At 38.7% G+C, this 24,389-nt stretch overlaps 1 protein-coding gene across 1 annotated transcript in view; it reads right to left on the reverse strand.

Moving 5' to 3' along the window:
• Positions 1-1,207: 1,207 nt before the first annotated feature.
• The window catches only part of LOC106169791 (uncharacterized), a 42,843-nt gene continuing 19,661 nt past the window's right edge, over positions 1,208-24,389 (reverse strand). Inside the window, exons 3-6 of the mRNA XM_087015345.1 lie at positions 6,948-7,165; positions 6,555-6,674; positions 5,438-5,570; positions 1,208-5,032 (exon numbers count right to left, since the gene is read on the reverse strand). Of these exons, the coding sequence (XP_086871471.1) occupies positions 3,756-5,032; positions 5,438-5,570; positions 6,555-6,674; positions 6,948-7,165 (1,748 nt within the window). The 3' untranslated portion in view covers positions 1,208-3,755. The remainder of the gene's footprint in view (positions 5,033-5,437; positions 5,571-6,554; positions 6,675-6,947; positions 7,166-24,389) is intronic.

Consider the following 24,389-nt stretch of genomic DNA (forward strand, 5'->3'; position numbering starts at 1 on the left):
CCTCAACGTTGGTTGAATAAGGCAAGGTGGTCATTTCTTGGTATATTGTCCGAAATATTTCTCCAAAATAGTACATTTTAATTACCAGTGGAGTGATTTCAAAGAAGAGAGCGTGTAGGCCTCCCACTTGTATTTGTAGGACTGCTCGTCGCGTACATATGAGTTGTGAAGAGGGTGAGGAGTGAAAAACCGATATCACTTTCGGTCGGCAAAATTTCTTTGTTTCTACAAGTTTGAGAGACAGAAAATAATAGTCGTAAATTTAATCATACAAATACAAGAAGTTCGGCGGCACCTTTCCTCTGTTACCTAGATTGCAGCCAATTTTCAACGAAATTTAATTATAGTAAAACCAGAGAACTGTCACACAATGTTATATTATGGAAGTGTAACTTTTATGGAAGTTATTTTTCCATGATGTGACTCTCCTTAAAATCCGCCGTGTTCTTCACAAGTTGAAAAATGTCTTCCACAAACAAAATTATAATCAAAATAACCTGTGGCTAAAAACGCTAAACACGTGAAGGAAAACCAAATGCCGTTTCTTGGGAGAAAATGCTACTGCACGTGCCTTTCTCCTCTAACACAATATCTTTTCTATAGCCTGTTTGATTGGCGGCAATGCGTGCAGTGCGTGTATGTGTTGCTTTAAACATGGAGCATGTGGAAACACTAAATAAAACAACGTATGAAGTGGAATTTTTAAAGAGTAAATGTTCCCTAATCTCTAGTATGACCTAAAATATAGTATGTGCAGATGCTTAATTGCTAATTAACATCAGTCCTAAAGCTCAATAATGCTTCTTTTTTAGAGGGCCCCATGGGGAGGGGGGGGGAGTGATCACATATGCAATAAAATTAATTCACAAATCACAGTATATAATTAAAAATATTCATATCTCATAGAAAATGCAGTTGAAAATCACGTATCGCCTTGTATAAATGACTTTGTTTCACAAATTTCAAAGAATAAAAGTGCCGCATTCACGAGTCAAGAGAAATGGGTTCCTCACAGATCTCACTGAATAATATGAAGGTTTCACTCATCTCGGGAAATAAAAATGACTTTCCTGGGTAACTAAACTACCCAGTGGGACCCTCCTTATTATACTGTTTTATAATACCAATCAATAAAAATGTAGTACAATTTACTAATGGAAAGTTCTTGTAAATCCAGAGAGAGAGAGAGAGAGAACAACCAATATGATGCTTTTCGTTAGTTTTCCATTTTTTATTGATCTTTCAACAAAATTCATACAAGGCAAAAAGACCATACACCAAATCAGAATATCAATACATCTGATCCTCATAGGAAGAACTGGGAAGCTTTTAAATTGTACATTTTGAACAAAACACAGAATTGTAGTTGAGAATCTGCTTGAAAATGGAGACAAACACACGTCTAGCTCCGCTTATCAAGCAACATGTAGAGATCTCACATGGGTCTCTTTCATAATAAAGCTAAGGCAACCCAATGTTTATGTTACATAGGTTGTAATGTATGATACCTCTTGAATATGTGTACACTGTAATATTCAGAAACATTGACATTTAAATAAATTACAAAAAAAAAAAAATTAAAAAAAAAACGAACTTGTGCCCAAGTTTTACAGCTATACCAATCAGAATTTTAAAACTAAAACCCTAAATTCAGCAAACATAATGATGAAGAGTTTGCAAGTCAAAAGAAAATCAAATATTTCAAATGCTGATTGAGCATTAAAAAAATAGCTTCTTGGCTTTACTTCAAACCAACAGAGCAACATATTCCATGGAAGAGTAAAATTGCTGATCTTCACAAAAAGAACTCACAACTTGGCATTAAAGTTCAGTAAGGAAAAAATATGTATAGGTGACACAAATTTTGTACCAATTTAAATTTTGTTTCAACATTTTGTGTGAGGAACTAATGTGGGTTTTAACTGCCACTAGTTGTGAGTCTTTGGTCACAAATCTGCACCAAGGGATGCAAAATTAATATAATATAACTATAAAGGCCTTTTAGGCAAACTAAATCCAATGCAATTTGAAAATGGTAGCACTGAATACCAAACCATAAAGATTTAATCTTTAATTTTTTTCCATAAACTAACTTCCTCATTTTGCAAAACTTTAAGATTATGTTTTTTTCACTATTTACCAGGACTACTAGGTGTATGACCAGAATATCCATATTTTGTACCCCACGTCCTGACCTTCCCACTCTTCAATTCTAAAATCCTTTCCGTTTCCTTGGTAACAAAACCCCTCTAACTTGCCATGATGTCACAAGGCAAGCCATCATTTAACATATCTTGCTGTGGGAAATCAGAATCTCTAGCCATACAACCTCCCCCTCTCTCGTCAGCCAGGAAGTTCCCCAGACGAAATAAACACACACCAGGTGGAGCCACGTGGTCAACAACCTGCAGGTGTTTGATACGAAAAACTAAGAAACTGGTACATCTTCCTTTTAACACTGACAAGAGAGAGGTCACTACCATGGTTATTTGTATACCTTTTATTGTAAGTTTCACATGGGCTTAATCTGCATTTCATTGTGCAGATTGATGAGAAGGGTAGTACTTAGCACCTTGCATGGGTTTGTAATTCTACCTTAAAACAATATTACAATCTACGAATCTCATCCATGGATTGCTTTTTGTACTTCGAAAACTACTTTGGCAGACTAGAGCTTTAATTTCCTCTTCAAACATTAACATACTGGAGACTAGACTCATCATCTAGACTTGCTCAGTAACAATTTACAAACTAAGAAGAGATGACAGCTGAGAGCGAAGATCCCCCCCCCCCTTTCACTTTACAAACTCTCCAAGTCCCTCTCCATTTCTGTTGTGTTAACACCTTAATCTATATACAGTACAACAACAGAAGAACCCTTCCTTTTTAACTTTATCAGCCATATCCGGTTTGACTAAGAACAAGTCTGACTTGAATTTTACACTTCCGTTTTTTACAGATTCTACGACTTAAAACACAGCACTGAGATCAAGTGGAAAATTGCATTACAGAAAAACTAGCCACAGGCTTACAATGGAGCTTTGAAGTTAACTAGAGCCTCACAGTAATGGCTATGTCCCAACCTCTTAGGCACTGTTTAATACGTAACCAAGCTCATGTTGCTGAACTTGTGTTGTTGTTAAATGCTAGACCTGTAGTTTTAACTTGTGCCTTCTCTTAGATGAAATTATCTTCTGTATAAGATAGTTTGTATTTTTAAACACCCATTTTTTTTGGTGCTCCTATAAGCCTGACCCTGTGTTTCACAACTTAGATAAAACCCAACTGTTACTATATCTAGTTACAGTAGGACAAATGCATTATAAGTTAAGACACACAGGGTTTGTCCCTACGAACATTTAAACTATGGCTTAAGACACATTATGCAGAGTAAGGGCCCTTAATAAGACCACAGCTAATAGATATCCACTTGAAAGTGTCTCCATGCACAGTTAAGCAAGAGATGTTTTTACTGCCCTGGGTATTACAAGGTATTTCACCACCAGCTAGGTTTGACATAAGACTACAATGTCATGCTTTAACACACAAGTTAAGGCAACATGTATGAACGAGTTTTGTATATTAAGCAAATTGAGATCACATGTAACTATACACAGGAGTCCAGTCCATGTATGACATAGAACAAAGAACATGTAATGCGAATGCTCTGGTGTGAGCGCGAGTGTTTATAAGGCTGCTTTGTCACGCAGTGTGGCCTTAAGGAGTCATACTCTCGTGTTCAGCCAGTGTTTGAGTCACTGCAGAGCATTGCATGTTGCATACGCCTGCTGGTAGAGGTTCTGTACCTCCGCCAGACCAAACGGTTCCTCTGCCTCGCACTCGTGTCTGATAGTGTCTCTACTTATGGCGTCCATCAGTGCAATTTTTCTCAGTGTCTCTTCATCTGGCATGAGGAATCCGCCATTTTTAGGTGTAGATTCCTCCTCTCCTGTGATATACTGACCACAGGTAAGTTCATTGACATGGGTGTAGTATTGTGTCATGTAGTTCTCACCTTCTCCGCTGTCATATGAAAAGTCTAACAAATCAGCGGAGGAGTTGGAACTCTGGCTGCCTATACTGTAGCGTTTGAGCTGGTCACTTTCAGAACCATATTTACTGTGCTTTTTCAGAATGCTCTTGGGCCGCCTACGCACGACGCCCATGTGTTCTGAGCTTGAGTCAAAGTCTGCTTGCTGGTAGTCGTACTTCCCAGCAGAAGGATGCCTGGTGATAGTTGCCGTGCGGGGAGTAACATCCTCCTCGTCACGACAGCGAGGCCTTTCATGACTGTCAGTGTCATCTAATGCATTGAGAACACTTTCAATGTCTGCCAGTTCATAACTGGTAGTGCTGCCATAGGCGCTCTCCGCCGACTCCTTCCTGTCAGCTGACCTATGCTCATCGACGGCTGCCCGGTGGTCATCCAGGACACAGCCACTGTCATGACCAGTGTATTTACCCTTGTTTTTCAAAATCCCCCTCTTGGGTTTCTTCCTAGAGTCAAACACATCCGTTCTGCTAGGTGTGGTCTCCGTACACGAGGAGATCTCACCTTCATTTGAGTCACTGTTTGATGCAGAATTGGAAGCCTTGAGAGTTTTCAAGCAGTCTGATTGGTTTAAACTAGCCTCTTCTATTTCCTCGTCATTGGCACTTACAGATGGTATTTGTGAAGGCACGAGGGTGGACATTGTGTCCAAGTCATCAGCCATAAAAACAGCCTCATCCTCGAATTCTGAACTCCATCTGTTATTGGCAGCTTTACTGTGTCCGTGCCTTCTTCTAGCTACAACCTTCCTGTGATGGGAAGAGTGGGGGCATTTATAGTCGCCATCACTATCCGATGATGACAAACTGAGAGTTCTACCACGGTATTTTCTTGGAACTTTGACCTCCTCTTCCAGGAATTCGTGGTCTACTGGAGTGAAGGGAAGATTCAGGTTGACCCACCAATGCTCGCAGATGTCCGCCATCTTGGCACGTTTGACAGGATCCACTGTGAGCAGACGTGCAATCAGACCCGACGCATCTGAAGTACAAACATGAGTGTCATTAAATGGATGAGGCAGCATAAGATGAATGAGGCATTATTTAACATAATACACTAGTAAATGATCATACCTGCACAGCTCCTGAACACTATCCCTGCTATTATGCTATTGTTAAGTCACCAAATTAAGTCTCCATTTTCCAAATAAACATCAGTCAACTTATCCATTAAAAGATCCCATGGCTTTTCCATCCATTAACAAGTAATTTGGCTTCTGAATGGTCTTTTTTTAATGAAATGAATTTTTTTTTTAAACATTTTTTTAAAAAACCAATTTAACCCACCTACAGTTCACCTATAATGATGTTTAACTCAAATATCACCAAATTAAATGACAATTTATCAAGGAAAAAATTTTTTGACAGAAGTAGTTAATGCACCAACCTGAGGGCTGTGAAGGTTCGTAGTAGTCCCCCTCCGAGATCTGTTTACGCAGACGCTTGAAGTCACTGCCATCAAAGGGCATAGCACCATATACCAGAGTATAGAGCAACACTCCTAAGCTCCAACAATCCACCTGGAAGTAAAACAAATATTAAAATAAAAACAATTGTAAACAGTTAACACCATCAATGTTTTTCCCCCCACTTCTTTTTCCTGAAAAATCGAAACTAGCCCAACAAACAGAATAAAGTGGCATATTCTAAGAACAGTTTACATCTTTCCATTTATTAACTTTGCTGAAGTAACATATGAAGAAGAGAAACATGACCCTCAGTGGTTTAAGGAAAACAAAAAAATTTCAGAGAGAAAAGCTGATGGGCCATAAGTGGTTCAAGGTAGGTAAACTTTTCATCTTCAACTCAAAACAGGATATGAAGCTTTAAATTTCTTTAAACCTTGGGCAAAAAATACAACTAGCAACACAGATATCAGTTTCAAAACACCAAAAGTGTTTTACTTTTGTGGTGAATCATTCTTGTTATAATTTTTATTTTTATTTCTGGCCAGGTTAACAAGGGTAATTAATCCTACGAGCAAATAAGAAATAACCCAGCACCTGGTGTTTAACCAACGGCATATGGGTGTAACGTTACTAAATTATGATGGCTCCAAAACCTATGACGTCATCACGCTGTTGTGAACAGAAAACATTTTTCACATGATGAAAGCTTCCATTGTATAACTAAATGTTATAACTAACTTTATAAGTCTCATTTAAAATGTTTTTGTTCCTGATAAAATGCATAATGATATTACAGGGGCGCAGTACTTTCTTGGAATGACATTTGATATCTCTCTGATGTAAAACACGTCTTATTTTAATGTTTGATTTTTGATGAATATCTAATGCTTTCTTTGATACCTATGGCAACTTGGTCAATAAATGTAATCCCATTGTCCTTTATGTAGAGTATGTCAGACTTATTTCTTTCATTTTTTTCTAAATGCCTGATGCACACATATATATATTCTATTTTTACTACTAGTAATGTCACTTAAAATAATGTCATTAATAAGTTATAAGATTTTTGTCATTCTTGATAATATCTGTGCTTACCTCTGGTCCGCTGTATGGAAGACCATTCACAATCTCTGGAGATGCATAAAGAGGGCTTCCACAGAAGGTTCGCAGTAAATCTGTATTATTATAGTGGTTGGAGAGTCCAAAATCAGCAATCTAAAAACAAAAAAGAAAAACAACATCAATTTGTGCCAATCTTGTGAATCTAAGTATTCAACCATCATTATGTGATAATATGACCACCGTAGCAAACAAGATTATATATAATATTAAGAAACATATTTCCTGCTTGGCATCTTGATTTCACACTTTTGGGGTTAAATCACATAAATCAAGGCATTTCTTTTCTCTTTGCTAGCAAAATAGTTCCTATTTACAAATTATTTCTACGTATCCACAGACAGTCAGTATATATATCAATACCCCTACCTTAACATTGAAGTTGCTGTCCAGGAGAATATTTTCTAACTTGAGATCCCTATGGACAATACCCCTCTTGTGACAGTTACTGATGGCCGAGACAATCTGTCGGAAAAACTTTCTGGCCTCATCTTCAGTCAGCTGTTTGCGCTCGTTGATGTAGTCGTAGAGCTCTCCGCCATTTGCATACTCCATGACCAGAATTATCTTCTCCTTGTTCTCAAATACTGCAAAAGGAACAATAATTTCCCATTAAATATCTGCAAAATCTCTGTGATCAAATTGCATACATTTTTATGACATAAAGAAATAACAAATTGAATTATTTACATTTTTTCCCCAACAAAATATAATTTCAATCAATTAGGCTTGTGTTAAAAAAAGCTCTCAGATTGTTTTCATACAGCTTAAAAGCATAATTTATTTTCTTTTAAATAGTTTCATTCTAAATAGCTAAAAAATTATGCTGCAATAGACAATCTAAACTTAGTGCCTCCATCAGGCGACCAAACTTCATTAATATTCTACAGGAGTTTTTTGGCCAAGTGTCAGACAATACAATGTGACAGCAAATAAGTGGGGCCCTCATTTAGTATGCCAGGGGCATCCATCTGCTGCATATGAAGAGTATGATTCAATGCAGACAACTCTTGCAGAACTACCTTTAACAATACATGTTACTCAACGTGATTCTTTTTAAGCCAGTCTTAAGGGATAGACCAAAGATTTACTCTATGCTGCCTGCTATATTCTCCATATCGACTGAGATCTTTCTAAGAAGTTAAGATATTATAGCCCATTCCTGTAATAATTCAATCTCAAATTCTACTTTGACAGAAATATGAGCAACTGTTTACTGCCTATGTCAATATTTTTCCAAAGCTTCTTGACATTTTTTGAGTGCACTGCTAAGGTAAACGGTCTCAAAGGGTTTAAACGTACTGACATATCCTTAAATCTGGAACTGCCAAGAGAAAAAATATTCAAAACTTGCCCAGGGAGAAAAATTAAAGATTAGGAAATGCCATACTTTGTGTAGTAAGTCGATTTGCCCTCTCTTGCAGTTAATCTGCTAAAAGAGCAAATACATGCCATGGTAATGTCAAAATTGGTCTTAAAAACAGAAGAAGAAAAAGAAAAATCTACAGTACATAAAAGATGCATGCCATGTCTGTTTTTTTTTTTACAAGAATCTTAACAAAAATAACGATGGACTTGTTTGATAATGAATGAAATCCCCTCTCATCTCGTCTTTCCTTGCACGACATCGTAATCATGCCCTTTAAGGGAAGTCCATTACCTACACAAAAGACTAGTTTATCTTACGACAGGTTCTAAGAAATCACCGTCATACGGTTTATAGCTTAGAGAAAAACTACTGCATAATAACACACAATATAACAGTCAGCTGACGTGAAACTTCCAACATCTGCCACTTTTATATATTTATTCCAAATACATCTTTCTTTTTGGTTCTCCCTTGATGTGACAGTTAAATAGACTGTTTTAATCACTTCCCTCCTACCTCTAAGCAACTTAAAGACCAGACATATTCCTGTACAATGTTGCAGATACACAGAAAAAAAATGTTCAGATTCAGAACAAGAAGTTATTTGCAAACTGATTCTGCACTTGCTGCACCATTCATCAAGTCCAGAATCTACGAAAAGGGACAATATTTTCACTCAGTGACGGGACACAAACAAATTAAGTCCAGAATCTTAGAAAAGGGACAATATTTTTCACTCAGTGACGGGACACAAACAAATGAAGTCCACAATCTACGAAAAGGGACAATATTTTCACTCAGTGATGGGACACAAACAAATTAAGTCCAGAATCTTAGAAAAGGGGCAATATTTTCACTCAGTGACAGGGCACAAACAAATAAAGAAGCATGTTGTACCTAATGGGGTTTGCTACACCTGTATTTGCCTGTCAGTCTGCAGCTGTCGGGTTACTAAGAAGGTGATATAATAACATGTCAACCAGTTGTTAGCAAACAATTAGCCCTCTCCAAACAATGAGCTATATATCTAAACAGTGAACTGTGTGACAGAATGTGGCCAGCTGATAAAAATGCTGATGTTAATCATCCAGACTTTTCGGACAACGGTCAGGTAGTTTAGTTATATAATAAACGGATAGAAAATGGACATCATGGGAAGCATGTATCAATTTCTGTTGTCATTTACAGACACACTAACTAGGATCTTTTTGTGGTCCTTTCACATCGCGTAGATTTCACATCACAAATTTTTCTTGTTCATTTCACATTGCGTACATTTCTTTTCAATTCACTGGTGAGTACACTCCAGGTCATTACACAATCTATGGACTTGTCTGTACATACTTAAGCGCTTTCTCTCCCATTTATGACGTCACGGAATCTCCAGACCGTAAATACGGACAATACATCCTGCGTTGTGCAAAATATTTTCTTCTCGTACCTCCATCTTTGACATTTTACTCTCACTTATTGTGCTTTACACTCCCTCAATTTAAACATGGCTAGGAATAACTACATCAAGTGTGCTCTTCACTCGTCCTTCCTGTTTTTATTTATCAATACCTTCATTCCTGGGTCTTATTATATCATACGCCCCCTCATTTATATATATTTATATATAACATATGTAAGAGTACTCCTTTTCACAATTCTTTCTCCCATCCCTTATCCTGTTTACACCATTACCATTTCTTTATAAACAGAACTATTGTAACGATTTTACATAGCCTTAAAATTCATGGTAAAATTGCCGCAGTAAGCTTTAGCCTTTTGTTTACATTCTTGTGTGTGTTGAACTTTGAACCTTAAGTTGGAATGGCTTGTAAGTGGTATCAGTTTACGAAAGAGGGGATTGTGGTGTCTAGTAGAGGGGTTGGCGGTCAACCATTCAAGGCCGTCCACTTTTACTCTGGCTGCCAGTCAAAGTAGCAGTGAACCATTCAAGGCCGTCCACTTTTGAAATGTATAAATACAGCTGCTCTTCGCAGTGTTGTTCAGTTAGAGTTCAGTTAGAGTTACTGTAGAGTATAGTGGCAGTACTCAGTGAGAGTATAGTGTCAGACTTAGTTTCACAACTTAGTTTGAGTCAGTTTCACAATATAGTTCCAGTTAGTTTATTGTAGCTGAGTTGCAGTTGTTTAAATTAGAAGTACAGCAGTACAGCAAGAATAGAGACAGTGTTTAGTAAAAGATACAGAAACATGTACATTTGTGTTGAGAGTTATTCGTAGAAATAAAGTTTACAAAACAGAGACCTTGTTTTGTTGGTGGCAGCGAAGTAAGAGAACCGTACACTGGTGGCAGAAAAGCGAAGACCTTTACACTGGTGGCAAGCGCTGGGATACAGACTTTAACACGCCAAGAGAAAAGCTCAAGAAATCAAGAAATTCAAAATGCCTCCTAAAAAGGACAACAGATCTGACCAGGAGGAAGTGAGAAACCTGGAGGAACAGTTAGAAGAAGCCTGCAGAGCTCTTGAAGCTGAAAAAGAAAATTCTACTCACAGAATACAAGTTGCTGTAGAAGAAGCAGAGGCAGAGAAAGAAAGATTAATTAGAAAAGCAAAAGAAAATGCGGACATCTTAGAGGCACGTGCTGAGGCTGCAGAACAGAGAGTCAGAGCCCTAGAGCGACAGAAAGAGACAGAAATAGAACACAGAGCCCAGAATGAACGCATATCAGAAACAATAACCCCTACACTTACCCCATTTCACAGAATTAACGGCCGTAGTAACTTTGAAATACCTTTGCCCAGACAGACTCTCTTTAGTGGGAAAGAATCCTGGGAGGGTTTCATTGAGCCATTCAAAGCACTAAGCCAGACTTGTGAATGGAGTGAGTCTGAGAAACTGTTTAGATTATGTAACAGTCTGCGTGGTGAGGCTGCTGATTTCGCCTTTGTGCAGTTGTCAGCAGAAGTGGTAAATTCCTACCCTCTGCTACAGAGGGCATTGCAAAACCGATTTCAAGAAAAGCGTACTACAAACTCCTATCTATCAGAGCTAGAGAATAGAAAGCTTAGTTCAAGAGAGAAATTGCCAGAGTACATCTCAGATATTAGAAAGTTGGTGTTAAAAGGTTACCCGACGGCTGACTGCACCACCCGTGAGACCATCGCACTACGCCATTTCATAAAAGGGTTGCCAGACCATCAAGCCGCCGTGGCAGTGGGCATGAAAACGCCCAAAAATCTAGACGAAGCAAGGGAGGCCCTTGAAATGTATAACAGTCTAAGAGAAGAGGCAGTGAAAAGACCAAGTGTTAGGGCAGCAAATCCTGAGGCTGTTGTAACAGAAAGTCAGCTACACCAGCTTGAAAAGAAGTTTGACAAGAAGTTAGATGAAATTAAAGACTTGATAATGAAAGAGAAAGCAAAAGACACGAAAAGTCCTCCACCACCCAAGTCAGAAAATTGGAAAAACAACATAGAGTGTTTCAAGTGCCATAGATATGGGCATCTGGCAAGAGAATGCAAGGCACCTGTGAAAGAGGCTCCGCATGTAAACAACCAGGGAAACTGAGAAGGGGCATTCCAGCCGGCCAGAATGAACCCCTAAAAACACCTGTTGACAGTGACATTGAAACCGTTAGTTGTAGAAATGCTAGTGTTTCTTGGCCAGTGAAGATTCAGGGCCAAGAAGTGAACTTTATTGTAGACACTGGTGCGTCAAAAACAATTATAGCTACCCACATTTATGAACGAATTCCCCATGATTTTAGACCTGAACTGAAAAAGACTCATAGAAAATTGCAGTTGCAGGTTGCAGACAGTAGAAACATTGAAATTGAAGGCCATGTAGAAATAAAATTTCAGTCTGGTGAAGAAGTGTTTATTTGGGACATGCTTGTAGCAAAAATAAAGGACGATGGTTTGTTAGGAATGGACTTCCTGTGCCATCATGATTTTTCACTGGGTGTGAACGGACTGAAACTTAATGGGAAGAGAGTGCCCTGTTTGGTTGAGAGGGAACCAAAGCATGCCTTTAGAGTGACAGTGACTAATGACGTTATTATTCCTGCAAACAGTGAGTTGATCATAGAAGGGACAGTTGATTCTAGCAAAATAAAATCAGGATTGGGACTGGTAGAGGCAATTCCAGAGAAGTCAAGTGATTTTCTGATCGGACATGTGCTAGTTGATCCTTTCAGAAGAGACAATAAAATACCTGTGAGACTCCTTAACCCTTCTAATGAAAACATTTCACTTTTGAAAGACACCTGCGTTGCTCATTTACATGAAGTAGACCATGTGATTGGTGATAAACTTGAAGATAGCCTTTCTGTGCCCACCTTACGAGCAGACTTAACCCCTGGTAAACAAAAGTCAGACTTAACCCTTCATAGCCCAGAATTGCCCGAGTACCTGGCTGACCTCTATAAACGGTCAGGTGAGAATTTGATTGACTTTGAAAGATGTGAATTAAAGAAACTCCTGCAGAAGCACAGTGATGTTTTTGCCAAATCTTCCAGTGACATGGGTCACACATCTGTCGTGAAGCATAAGATCGTCACTGGTGATGCAAGACCCATAAAACAGCAGCCCAGAAGACCCCCTAGAGCGTTTGCTGGGGAAGAAGAGAAAATTATTCAGGAACAGCTCCAAAATGGTGTTATTAGAGAGTCCACCTCACCTTGGTCATCTCCACTAGTTTATGTCAAGAAAAAGGATGGAACAACAAGACCCTGTGTTGACTATAGACGCTTAAATGATGTAACAGTGAAAGATGCTTACCCTCTTCCTCGAATAAATGACTGTTTAGACTCTCTTGGTGGTTCAATTTTCTTCTCAATAGCTGATTGCCAGAGCGGGTATTATCAAATCGAGGTAGCAGAAGAAGATAAGCCAAAGACTGCATTTGTGACCAGAAATGGTTTATACGAATACAATGTTATGCCTTTTGGTCTTTCCAACTCTCCTTCAACTTTCGAACGGTGTATGGAACTGATTTTACGTGGTTTGCAGTGGCAGACAGTGTTGATTTACCTTGATGACATTATTGTGTTTGGTAAATCGTTTGAAGAACACTATAAGAGACTTGACGAGGTTTTTAATCGTCTTGGAAAAGCAGGGCTAAAACTGAAGCCAAGCAAATGCAGGTTGTTTCAAACTGAAGTTCAGTTTTTGGGACATGTAGTGACTCAAGATGGCGTTAAACCAGATCCTGAGAAGGTAGACTGTATAAAGAAATGGCCAATTCCCAGGAACCTGACTGACGTACGTAGTTTTCTAGGACTGTGCTCATATTATCGTAGATTTATAAAAGGATTTTCAACAAGAGCTGCTCCAATTAATTACCTGCTCCAGGCCGGCCAGGCGTTTACTTGGACGGACTCTTGTCAGACAGCATTTGAGGACCTCAAAAGTGCCCTTACAGGTAATGAGGTAATGGCGTATCCGAGAGACGAAGGACTGTATATTCTCGACACTGATGCTTCAGCCACGGGCATTGGTGCCGTTTTATCTCAGTTACAGTGGTGTGAGAAGACCCAGAAAGAAATAGAGAAACCAGTCGCGTATGCAAGTAAGTCATTGACGAAAACTCAACGCCGTTACTGCGTGACTAGAAAAGAACTGCTTGCCGTTGTTACCTTTGTTCAACAATTCAGACACCATTTATTGGGTAGACAGTTTTTGGTACGAAGCGATCACAGTGCCCTCCGATGGGTTATGTCCTTTAAGGAGCCCAATGATCAGATGGCCAGATGGCTGGAAGTGCTATCACAGTATGATTTTAAAATAGAACACCGAGCAGGGGCCAGACACGGTAACGCAGATGCAATATCGAGATTTCCATGCGACCCAGATGAGTGTACATGCTATGATGGGGAGTCCATTTTAAGAAAATTGCCATGCGAGGGTTGCGTACAGTGTAAGAAGAAACATGAACAATGGTCCAGATATCTGGAAGAAGAAGTCGTCCCTTTAGTAACCAGAAGAATGACAGAAAACCGAAAGAAAGAACCAAAATCAGACAATGGAGTCTGTGGCAGTGGTCAAGTATCGGGAAACCAAGGAAAATGTCCAGTAAAACGTGTGTATACAGCAGCTTGTTCAGTTTTATTGACAGGCCTTTACACCCTACTGACATTGTTCTTTGCAATCCTGAGCTGGGTGACCATGAAATTCAAGTGTATCTTTAAGGAAGTTAGAGCACTTTCTCTTCGAAGGATGAGAGTTTCCAAGAAAAAGGAAGTGCTGCCTAGAGAAAACTTGACATTCAAGGATCAAGATTTTTCTCATGGTGATGAAGATACAGATCTCAGTGAATCTGAGAGTGACAGAGATAGACTTCCAGCCGAGTGGCTGGGCAGTTACACTGTGAATGAATTGTTTAATTTGCAGCGTAAAGACCCCGAGTTGAAGACTGTGTTGGACTGGAAGGAACAGTCATCACAGAGACCAGAGAGAGATAAAGTGGCCGCAGAAAGTCCTGCAGTACGACAGTTATGGTTGCTTTGGGACCAACTTGTGCTGCAGGAGGGCATTTTATATACGAGATGGGAAACGTTAGATAAGACAGGTTCCTTTTTACAGATATTGGTTCCGAAAGAGATGAGGAATGAGGTGATGAAGGGCGTACATGACAAAGTCACGTCGGGTCACCTCGGTGTCAAGAAAACAGTGAGCAAGTTGAAAAGACACTTCTACTGGTACAAGATGAAAGAAAGTGTGCGAGATTACATAAGAAGATGTGCTATTTGTGGTGGGAGAAAAAGACCACGGTCAAGACCTAAGGCTCCTTTGATAAGATATGCTGTAGGCGCTCCCATGGACAGAGTGGCAACAGACATCTTAGGACCTTTTCCAGTCAGTGAAAGAGGCAATAAATATATTCTTTTAGCAATGGACCAGTTTTCCAAATGGGTGGAGTGCTATGCCATCCCTGACATATCGGCTAAAACTGTAGCACACAAGCTAGTGACAGAGTTTTTCTCTAGATTTGGCCTACCCCTTGATCTCCATTCAGACCAAGGTAGCAACTATGAGTCACAGTTATTCAAACAAGTATGTCAAGTATTAGAAATAAATAAAACCCGAACATCCAGCTATCATCCCTCAGGAAATGGAATGGTGGAGAGATTCAATATTGTGTTATGTGACATGATATCAGCTTACGTGTCAGAAGACCAACGGGATTGGGACATTCATTTGCCTTTATTGACTGCAGCATACAGGTGCTGTAAACATGAAAGCACTGGTTATTCCCCTAATTTGCTTATGTTAGGCAGAGAAGTTCACACAGCTACAGAACTGATCTTTGGAAAACCACCAGAAGACCGATCTGTGACGTCTCCTTCAGAGTATGTCAAAATGTTGCAAGAGAAAATGACTAGAATTCATGAAATAGTGAGATTGCATTTGAAAAAGGACTTTCAAAGGCAGAAAAGAGACCATGACACCCGTATTTCGCAAAATAACTATAAAGTTGGTGACTTGGTGTACTTACTAGATAGCACTAGAACAGTGGGACTGAGCCCAAAGCTGAAACGTGATAAATGGCAAGGACCTTTTGTTGTTGTCAAAAAGCACAGTGATTTGTTGTTTGCAGTGAAAGGCAAGCCTAAGTGTAAAATGAAGATCGTGCACCATGACCGTCTTAAGCCATTTTTAAGTGACCAAGTTCCAGATTGGGTGTCCAGTTTGCAGAAATGTTTACATAAAGGTAATTATGTAGAAGGCAGTCCACTGAAACGTGAAGGAAGTGCCATCAAACACAGAATGAAGCAGAGTGGCCAATCTAAACAAGTGCAAGTACCCAAGAACCAACCTGACAGTAATTTGAGAAATGAGGGAAGACCACAAAGGAAAAGAAGACCTCCCAAGAGATTTGCTGATTGACTGTGACAATGACCTTTTAAAGTGACCATTATTATTAATCAGACAATGAACTTTAAAGTGAACATTATTATGAATCAGACTGAGAATTTAAATGACTTTAATGATTATCAATGTGGAACTTTAGAGTAATTTTATTAATCCAAGTGACACTGAACTATTGAATGAACTTTATGAACTGACTGAATTTTTAACTGCTTAAATGATTCAGAATATTTTTAGTTTTAACTGATTTTAGTAGTTTAATAGGGCAGATCCCCGGTGGGATCAGACCTAGGGGGGAAGAGTGTAACGATTTTACATAGCCTTAAAATTCATGGTAAAATTGCCGCAGTAAGCTTTAGCCTTTTGTTTACATTCTTGTGTGTGTTGAACTTTGAACCTTAAGTTGGAATGGCTTGTAAGTGGTATCAGTTTACGAAAGAGGGGATTGTGGTGTCTAGTAGAGGGGTTGGCGGTCAACCATTCAAGGCCGTCCACTTTTACTCTGGCTGCCAGTCAAAGTAGCAGTGAACCATTCAAGGCCGTCCACTTTTGAAATGTATAAATACAGCTGCTCTTCGCAGTGTTGTTCAGTTAGAGTTCAGTTAGAGTTACTGTAGAGTATAGTGGCAGTACTCAGTGAGAGTATAGTGTCAGACTTAGTTTCACAACTTAGTTTGAGTCAGTTTCACAATATAGTTCCAGTTAGTTTATTGTAGCTGAGTTGCAGTTGTTTAAATTAGAAGTACAGCAGTACAGCAAGAATAGAGACAGTGTTTAGTAAAAGATACAGAAACATGTACATTTGTGTTGAGAGTTATTCGTAGAAATAAAGTTTACAAAACAGAGACCTTGTTTTGTTGGTGGCAGCGAAGTAAGAGAACCGTACACTGGTGGCAGAAAAGCGAAGACCTTTACACTATGCAGACAGGTTTTAATAAGAAGTGATCATTTGTCTAGTTATGATGTACCTGGCCACATTCCAGCCCACTATCCTCTGGCTGATCAAGTGATTTTGTTGTAAAAACCATCATCATGTTTCTATTAGGCCTGTAAAGTATAAAGTTATTGGGCAGTAAAAGCATGATTTCCCCATTGTTGTTCTATGGGTAATGTAAGTTGACTTTACTTACAGGGGTTGAGTAAATAATATACTTTGTATCATAGAGAATACCAGGGCTGGACATGGCAGGCGAAAGTATGCACTGGTTCTATTTAACTTCATGATATATGTTGGTATTTCATGTTCCGTACAAAAACATTGCTCGTGGCAGTTGCATTTTTAAGAAAATTCCAGAACTGGACAGCGCTACATTTCAAATATTGGTATTTAGGAAATCCAGGGTATATTACTTAAACTCCATACAAAATGGAGCACTTTTGTATCAATTGTGTATTTCATAAGTTCTACAAAGAAAAATATCCCAAGTTGGTATGATAATGATGGACCAAAAGAAAAAAGTGAAATTGCTCCTAAAGTATTGCTCTCAAATGACACATTCTTTGCCAGAGTAAACAGACTCCAAAATCAATTAACTTTGGGGGAACCCAAGTCCACCCTGGCTTTTACTTTTTACCTCAGACTGTCAGATCATGTGACAGAGTACGATGTCTCGTGTCTGCACCAAGACGTCCCCCCTGAGAGGGGTGACATGTTTATTTAAGGAGACCCAGGGGTGGGGGCTTTATTAAGTACTTCAATGGAGAACACAGGGTCTGTTTAAGGAACTGCGACACTTAATTAACTCCCTACAAAAGAGGGACTACTTCTTCGCTAGGACATTTTTGTCAATCCTGAAAACGAGAGCTCTTATAATGAACTAAGTGAGTTTTCACAATAAAAGAGAAAAAAAATCTGACAAATATGTTCAAACACTTAATCTACTTATTAAAAAGTCAGGGGGTGAGGGCAATAAACCTGACGCCCAATTTCCCTTTCATACGAAGAATTCAAACTTTGTGTCACCAGTGCTTCACAATTCACCTCCCTAGACAAGACTGAATACACATTTTTGGGTAGAATTGTTCAGATTGAATAGAGTGTTCGTGTGAGATTGAAGCACGGGCCACAAGGCATCTTACAGCATCTTGACATCTTGATATCACATTCTCAATGGTGCAAACAGATCAGCCTAATTAAATTTACCTGGCTATTGTCACTAGTATATGACAAGGACATATCAAAGAATTTGATGTTGAAATGAAACTTTGCATGGGGTTCCATTTTTTTTTTCAAGTGTGAAAAGCAAGGTTTAAATTATTGAACTGATGTCAGAATGTGTAAAGCTGCTTTCAAATATTTAACCCCTTCCAAATATGAAAAGAAAATAATCAATTTCACATTTTAATTATACATTTAACCAAATTTTACATTTATTATAGTAATGGAATAACTAGGAATTAACTGAAGTAAAGGAAAGAAAAAGAAAGCAACACCCTCTTAAAAACAATACCAGTTTACTTCTAAATGACCCCACTTACACCTAGCATTAATGTCTCAAATTTTAATGGGCACACTTCAAAGTAGAATAAGAAACCAAGCACTCGTCTCTTCAATCTTTAGTAAAAAATATAAGCTCCTTAAGTCCTGTAATTGGCCACATGTGCATTCCATTCTTATGCTAGACTACCTATTAATGTCAAAACGCCACATATTTCTTTTAACACCCTGTCAATTTTTAAATATTCTCACCTTTGCGGGAGTGTGATGTACTGAATAACCATATTAGTAGTTACCATGAATGATTACCATTCATTGTATATTAATTGTAGTTTAATTTCCCAAGTCTGGGTCTAGGAGTGTGTTTACTACTATTAGGCAGGTGCAAGCCTGTAGCAACAGGTAGAACAAGGTGCTTTCACGCATCCAATGCGTGCCTGGTAGACTTTTTTTTTCTTAAATTTCCTTTTTATCCAGCCTAACATATCAATTATATGAAAAAGACAATTACTAGATGTAGTAGACACCAGAGAACTGCATTTCATTTACCGGAGTAACAACCTATATATACAAATTGTTAATCTACCTGAGGTGCATTTTTGCACAAGGGAGGGCAAGGAATGGTTCCAAGTTAGGGTAAGCCAAAGACGCCCTCTGTGGTTATTAAAATGTAGTAATTATTCCCCTCATGGCTGCCAATGTCTGTTGGCTGCCACTCACAGGCAGGTTAATGTAAATTCTTTCCGTTTTAAGTCCATCGTTAATGACATTAATCAGTAACCTGAAAGGTGAGGGCAAGTGGAGAGAGAGCCAAAAGCTCATACCAAGAGGAAAATTTCTTTAATATTGGCTAATTTATTTAAATTACTAACCACTACTACAATTTGTCAACAAATAATTCACCTGTCTCATCATAAAAAGTGTACTTGACAGAAAAATTTAAACAATCTAACTAAAGCCAAAACTATGCTAGGGTGAACCCGTAAAGCAACTTAGTTTTCCCAAAGTTCATCGGAGTTCCGTTAATACAGTGAGGGGAAATACAGTTAAAGCTTGCCCACAACACCTGATGTCAAACCAACAGGTGCACTTTTGGCATATCACCCTTTAGCCGTTATAGACCCCAGTGTGGGAACTTAAAGACCCCCCCAACTCTGACACCAAGTACAGAGTTAATTCAGCAACATTCCTCTCATGAAACTTAAACTGTAGCGCTGCATGTCTCAATACATTAACAACAGTTAATGGTGTAAATTCCTGCAATAGCAATGTTGCGTTACCACACGAGATACCATCATTTGGCGACAATCCCTTTATAACACAACGGCAATGATGACAGATGGTTATTATCTAAATGGCTTCCATGATTCATTGGGTTGAGTGACAACCAAGTTTTGCTGATGGTAGACAGACAACTTATAGTGGCATGGGGACCTTTTTGTCTGACTTAGTTCAATTAAGCTACACAGGGATTGCCTGAAATGTCCTGATTAACGGTGATTATCTAGACAGACAAATTAACTGTCTGAACAAACATCTGGTAAAAATTACAGCAAAAAAATACAAGTATACTTCTCTTTTCAATTTATCATCATTGTTATTTTGGTAATTACTAAGTTTTGAAGTAACATTATCAATTCACAAGATTGCGGTTTGTAAGTTGTCTCAAAAAATGGATAACAAATACCTTATCACATTGTTGTAAATACAGTTTTTTGAGTAGCATTGCATACACACATGTTAACATAAAAAATCAAGTTCTCTATCTTTCAGTCATTTATCCTTAGACTTAAAAAACAAACAAGCAGTTGCATGTTACAAGTAGGCATTACACACTTCATGCAATACATTTGCAACAGATGCGCGGAATCATTACTCTGATCATAATGTTTTGTTACGACGCAAGACGACAATACTCGGCACACCCATATAAGGGTACTTCAGCATGCAAATGCAAACACGCACACACCCACTGACGTAGTGAGTAAACAACATGTGCGCACTTCTCCACCTGAACATGTGGGACACATACATCATCTGCGCACAATACTGGAGCACGCCCAATACAATACGGGCAGGTTCAATCAATCATAATCATTCATGGCACACAAACATGTACTTATTCACTGTTATAATTTTATTTGAACAAAAGCACCAGAAAGAAAAAGATTTACATATTGTATGTTGTTTTCATCGCAAATTACTTAAGTACACTCTTTTCTCCTTGGATGCAATGGCTGCCCGATGTTGGGTACAAGATCGTAGTAAGAGAATAATGAAAGGTTACAGAGACCTTCACCTATAACTGAAAGATTAATGAAGAAGATGTGAAAAATACATGCTAAACTGTGTCACAAACTAGTTCATTGAGGTGAAGCAAAGGAAGCCAAACTCTAGATGGCACTACCAGACATATATCACAACACTTAACAAAGGGGAAAAAACAGGGTTTGTATTGTAATTGAACCCCGAGGAACATATCACATTAACCTCTGGGAACAATTTAACCCCACTTGGCCTCGGCTTCCACAACCATCAATGACCAACTGAATGTCTTTAATAATCACCTCACCGCAGCTTGTGTTTTTAACCCCGTAGCATTAAGCATTCTGACTACTGACCCACCTACGGGAATTAAACAGCAATTAGTACTCTTCTCAGAGTGTTTAAAGGGCTCGGGTCACCTTTTTTTACCTGACGAGATGGGTTTGCTGACCACCTAGAAGGCCTTTAAAGGACAATTATGAAACGATTGACCTCAGCAGGATGGTTGTCCTCTTTAAGTGGTCAGATAGGGTTGCAAGGGTCAGTCCAGATGTCAGCACAAGAGGCTAATTTTAGTGATTCATTTGTCACTTTGTCTTTGATGTTAACAGTAAACTCAGATCCGCTGTCAACGGTTTTGTGACAGGTAAAATTGAAGAGGCACGAGTTACATTCTTTGTTCTTTTTAAATATAAGTTTTTTTTTTCACGGGGCATCTTGCGGTGAATAATTGTGACAGTGCTGGGGGCATGTTACTGACTTGATAATAAAGACAACAATAAAAGTAGCTAATGTCTTTGTCTGTGTGTTTGTATACATGTGCTTGTATTAGATACCCAACAAAATCAGATCTACATGTTCACTAATAAATCGCAACAGAAATGCTTCCACACAAGAGACTTATCTCGAAAAACAAAATATGTATTTTTCGAATGATGTATGTGTGCTCCTCAGACATAGCAAACTCTTCAAGTTATTAATCTACTCATGACACACATGACTATTGTCACATGTGTGGACAGATACAAAGTTTGCGATATAGAAATACCTGAGTTATCTCCATACATTCTTGAAGAGCTCAAGTGCTGTGATACTATGTCCACAAGGCTGTGATAATTTCAAGAATTTCAATGATTCATTTACAGCAGCTCTTCATCAGGGCTCATAAACCATAGTTAATGTGTGTGTGTGTGTGTGTGTGTGTGTGTGTGTGTGTGAGAGTGAGAGAGAGAGAGAAAGTAAAAGGTTTAAGATTGCACTAATGTACATCAACATTCACTTGCTCCTATCACAAAAAAAAAAAAAAAAAAAAAAAGCCAAGCAAATGGAAACAATAATCTCCCGTCTGTCGCCAGTGCGATAAAATCATAACTTAATGCAAAAACCATGCTGTCATCTCTTGCACATTTTCTCACTAACTTCACAATATCCCGCCCCTCCTGACACGGAGTAAAAAGAAACCCTGCGAAATAAACCAACCCAGACTTCTCAAGTCTCCCAAATTTTCAAGATTAACAGTAACCTAAGCTCTGCTTGGAATCAGGTGAGCTCATTACAGCAGTGGCAGCCGCAGATTTTAGCTGATAAAGAACAAAGCCCATTAATAGTTGCCTTCACCTGGGGAGAGGCACCACAACAAAGAGTATGGTCTTATCAAGCAAGGTATTAGGATCAGTTTCGGTAAAACTCATTACAACAAAGCCCAAACCCGCTTAGTGTTATGCCTGATGACAAAGTATGATCCATATGTTCAGCTAAAAGACAAAGGAATCAGATCAAGTCAAATCAGGGTATGATTTATGAGAAAAATATTTTCTTATCCAAAGTTATTTTTCATTTGTGTGAAGAACAATGGATTGAAAGCAAAACAAATGTAAGGTGATGGTGTATGTAAAGCATTTTCTTTATCAATTGTTATTTTTCATTTGTGTCAGGTGTGGATGTGTCTTAAAATTCCATTTCAAGGACAACGCTGAGATAAAATGTTAAGGGACAAATCTATGACAATGGAGCACGTTCAGTTCACGCAGGGGCCTTATCATTCCCCTTCATTTCACATCAGAGTCTCCATAACCCTGCTCCTTTCATGTTTTGACCTCTTAAATACCTTTCCTCTAACACAGATGTCATCCAACAGTTGCATGTCTCCAGCAATTATCCGTAATTCAGCGTGCTAAATCAATCCTGCCCATGTCGCCAAGAATGACGGCTTTAACCAGCAGATCATCTGCTGAGGTAACGTGTCAAAAATATAATCCAGAGCTAGGCTGAAGTTGCTATTGACCTTTATCTAGGGACAGGGACCCAAGCCCCCCCCCCCTTCAACAAATCCTTATCCACTCACAGCATATCTGGCACTTATCCTCAATTAAGTTTACTGGTCCTTCATCCCCCTCACTACCACCACTTCTCAAATTTCTCCCCCCCCCCCCCTCCCCAGAGACCTACAATCTGGCCTTAACTAAGGCCAACTGTTAAGCCCCCCACAGTCTGTACAGATCATATGACACTATTTGCTCATCTTTGTGCTCAGGAGAAGATTGTCAGGTGTAAAATCTCCACTGAAGAGGGACAGGAAAACAGACCACAAGGACTTTGTGACCCTGTCTATCTCACAATTCGTGTCGACACAACAGCTAGGAATTTCTATCCTTAAGTCGTCCGGAAAAAAATCCATTCAGGACATTGAGTGTGTCCTTAATGAATGAGAAGTCAAAAAGTTGACAAACATTACCTTAATGAAGATGCTCCCATGAAATTGGATCTCGGCTTTAAGAGTGCGTTAGACAGAAACATTTTGAATGGATTAGGATTAGACCTAGTCAAACATTAACACAATTAGGATGCTTTCTAAATTGAACCCCTGTAGAAAGGGGTTTGGAATGTGTAAAACTGACTCAAAATGGAATTAAACATGGTGAAGAGTTAGCAAATATTACCTAGATGAGATCAATGCTGAATAAGCCAGCTTTAGGATTTAGACAGAATGACAAGCAAAAGGACAGCAAACAGTAGCCAAATAGCTCCTTGTGAAATGTCTGAACTGAAGAGATTTGAATGAATCGTTGATTGAGGTTCAAAATACACATTATAAATTATACAATGCTTCCATGTCTAGCAACAAGTCAGTATACTTTAAAAAAAAAAAGGCATATCAATTATGTTTTCCAGACAGCAAAAAAGACGCGAAAAAAAATTGTTTCATTTGCAGCCCATGCTGAGACAGATCACCATTTATTGCTACTGCAAGAACATTCACCCACCAATAATAATAACATCGCTGTATTTTCCTTCTACAAGCAATAATGTTTATCCAGCGCTGCTATTATAACCCCTACGGTCCATTGAGGTGTCACTTCACTGATGGTTACAAGTCAATATACCTGCCATGCGGAGTCAAAAGGGAGAATAACAAACCCGAACTTGTAATGCAATTATTGGTTGCAAAAAATCATTTCACCTCGAGGGCTTTTGGTTCATGTGCCCATGAATATATTGTATATACTGGTGGCCTCGATGTTTGACTGCACTTATATCATGTGGGGTTGTGAAAAAAAGTAATGGAACTTTTCCTTTTTTTTTTTTTTCGAAGGGGGTGGTGGAAGAATTTTTTGATCTGGTTCTGTTTTTGTTTTGGAGCTTAATTTTAAATCACAGTTGCAACAAGGTCATTCTTTTCCATATTTACATTTTGATTCGAAAACACAATTTATCAATCCATATCTCCCCGTCAAGGTCAAGTGAGTTGAAACAACACTGACTCCTCTCTTGTGTTTGTTTCTTAATTTTTGTTTGGCAAAGTCTTCAAATGTATGATTTGAAGTATGGAGAACTATTGTGAGTATAAATAGAACCTTTCTGTGGCAAAAAATTAACAGCAGCACTTCTTGGAAGTCTGATTTTTGAAGTTCAAACTTT

Source organism: Lingula anatina, chromosome 6 (assembly GCF_051362555.1).
Source record: "Lingula anatina isolate TDL-2025a chromosome 6, LinAna3.0, whole genome shotgun sequence".
Lineage (NCBI taxonomy): Eukaryota > Metazoa > Brachiopoda > Lingulata > Lingulida > Lingulidae > Lingula > Lingula anatina.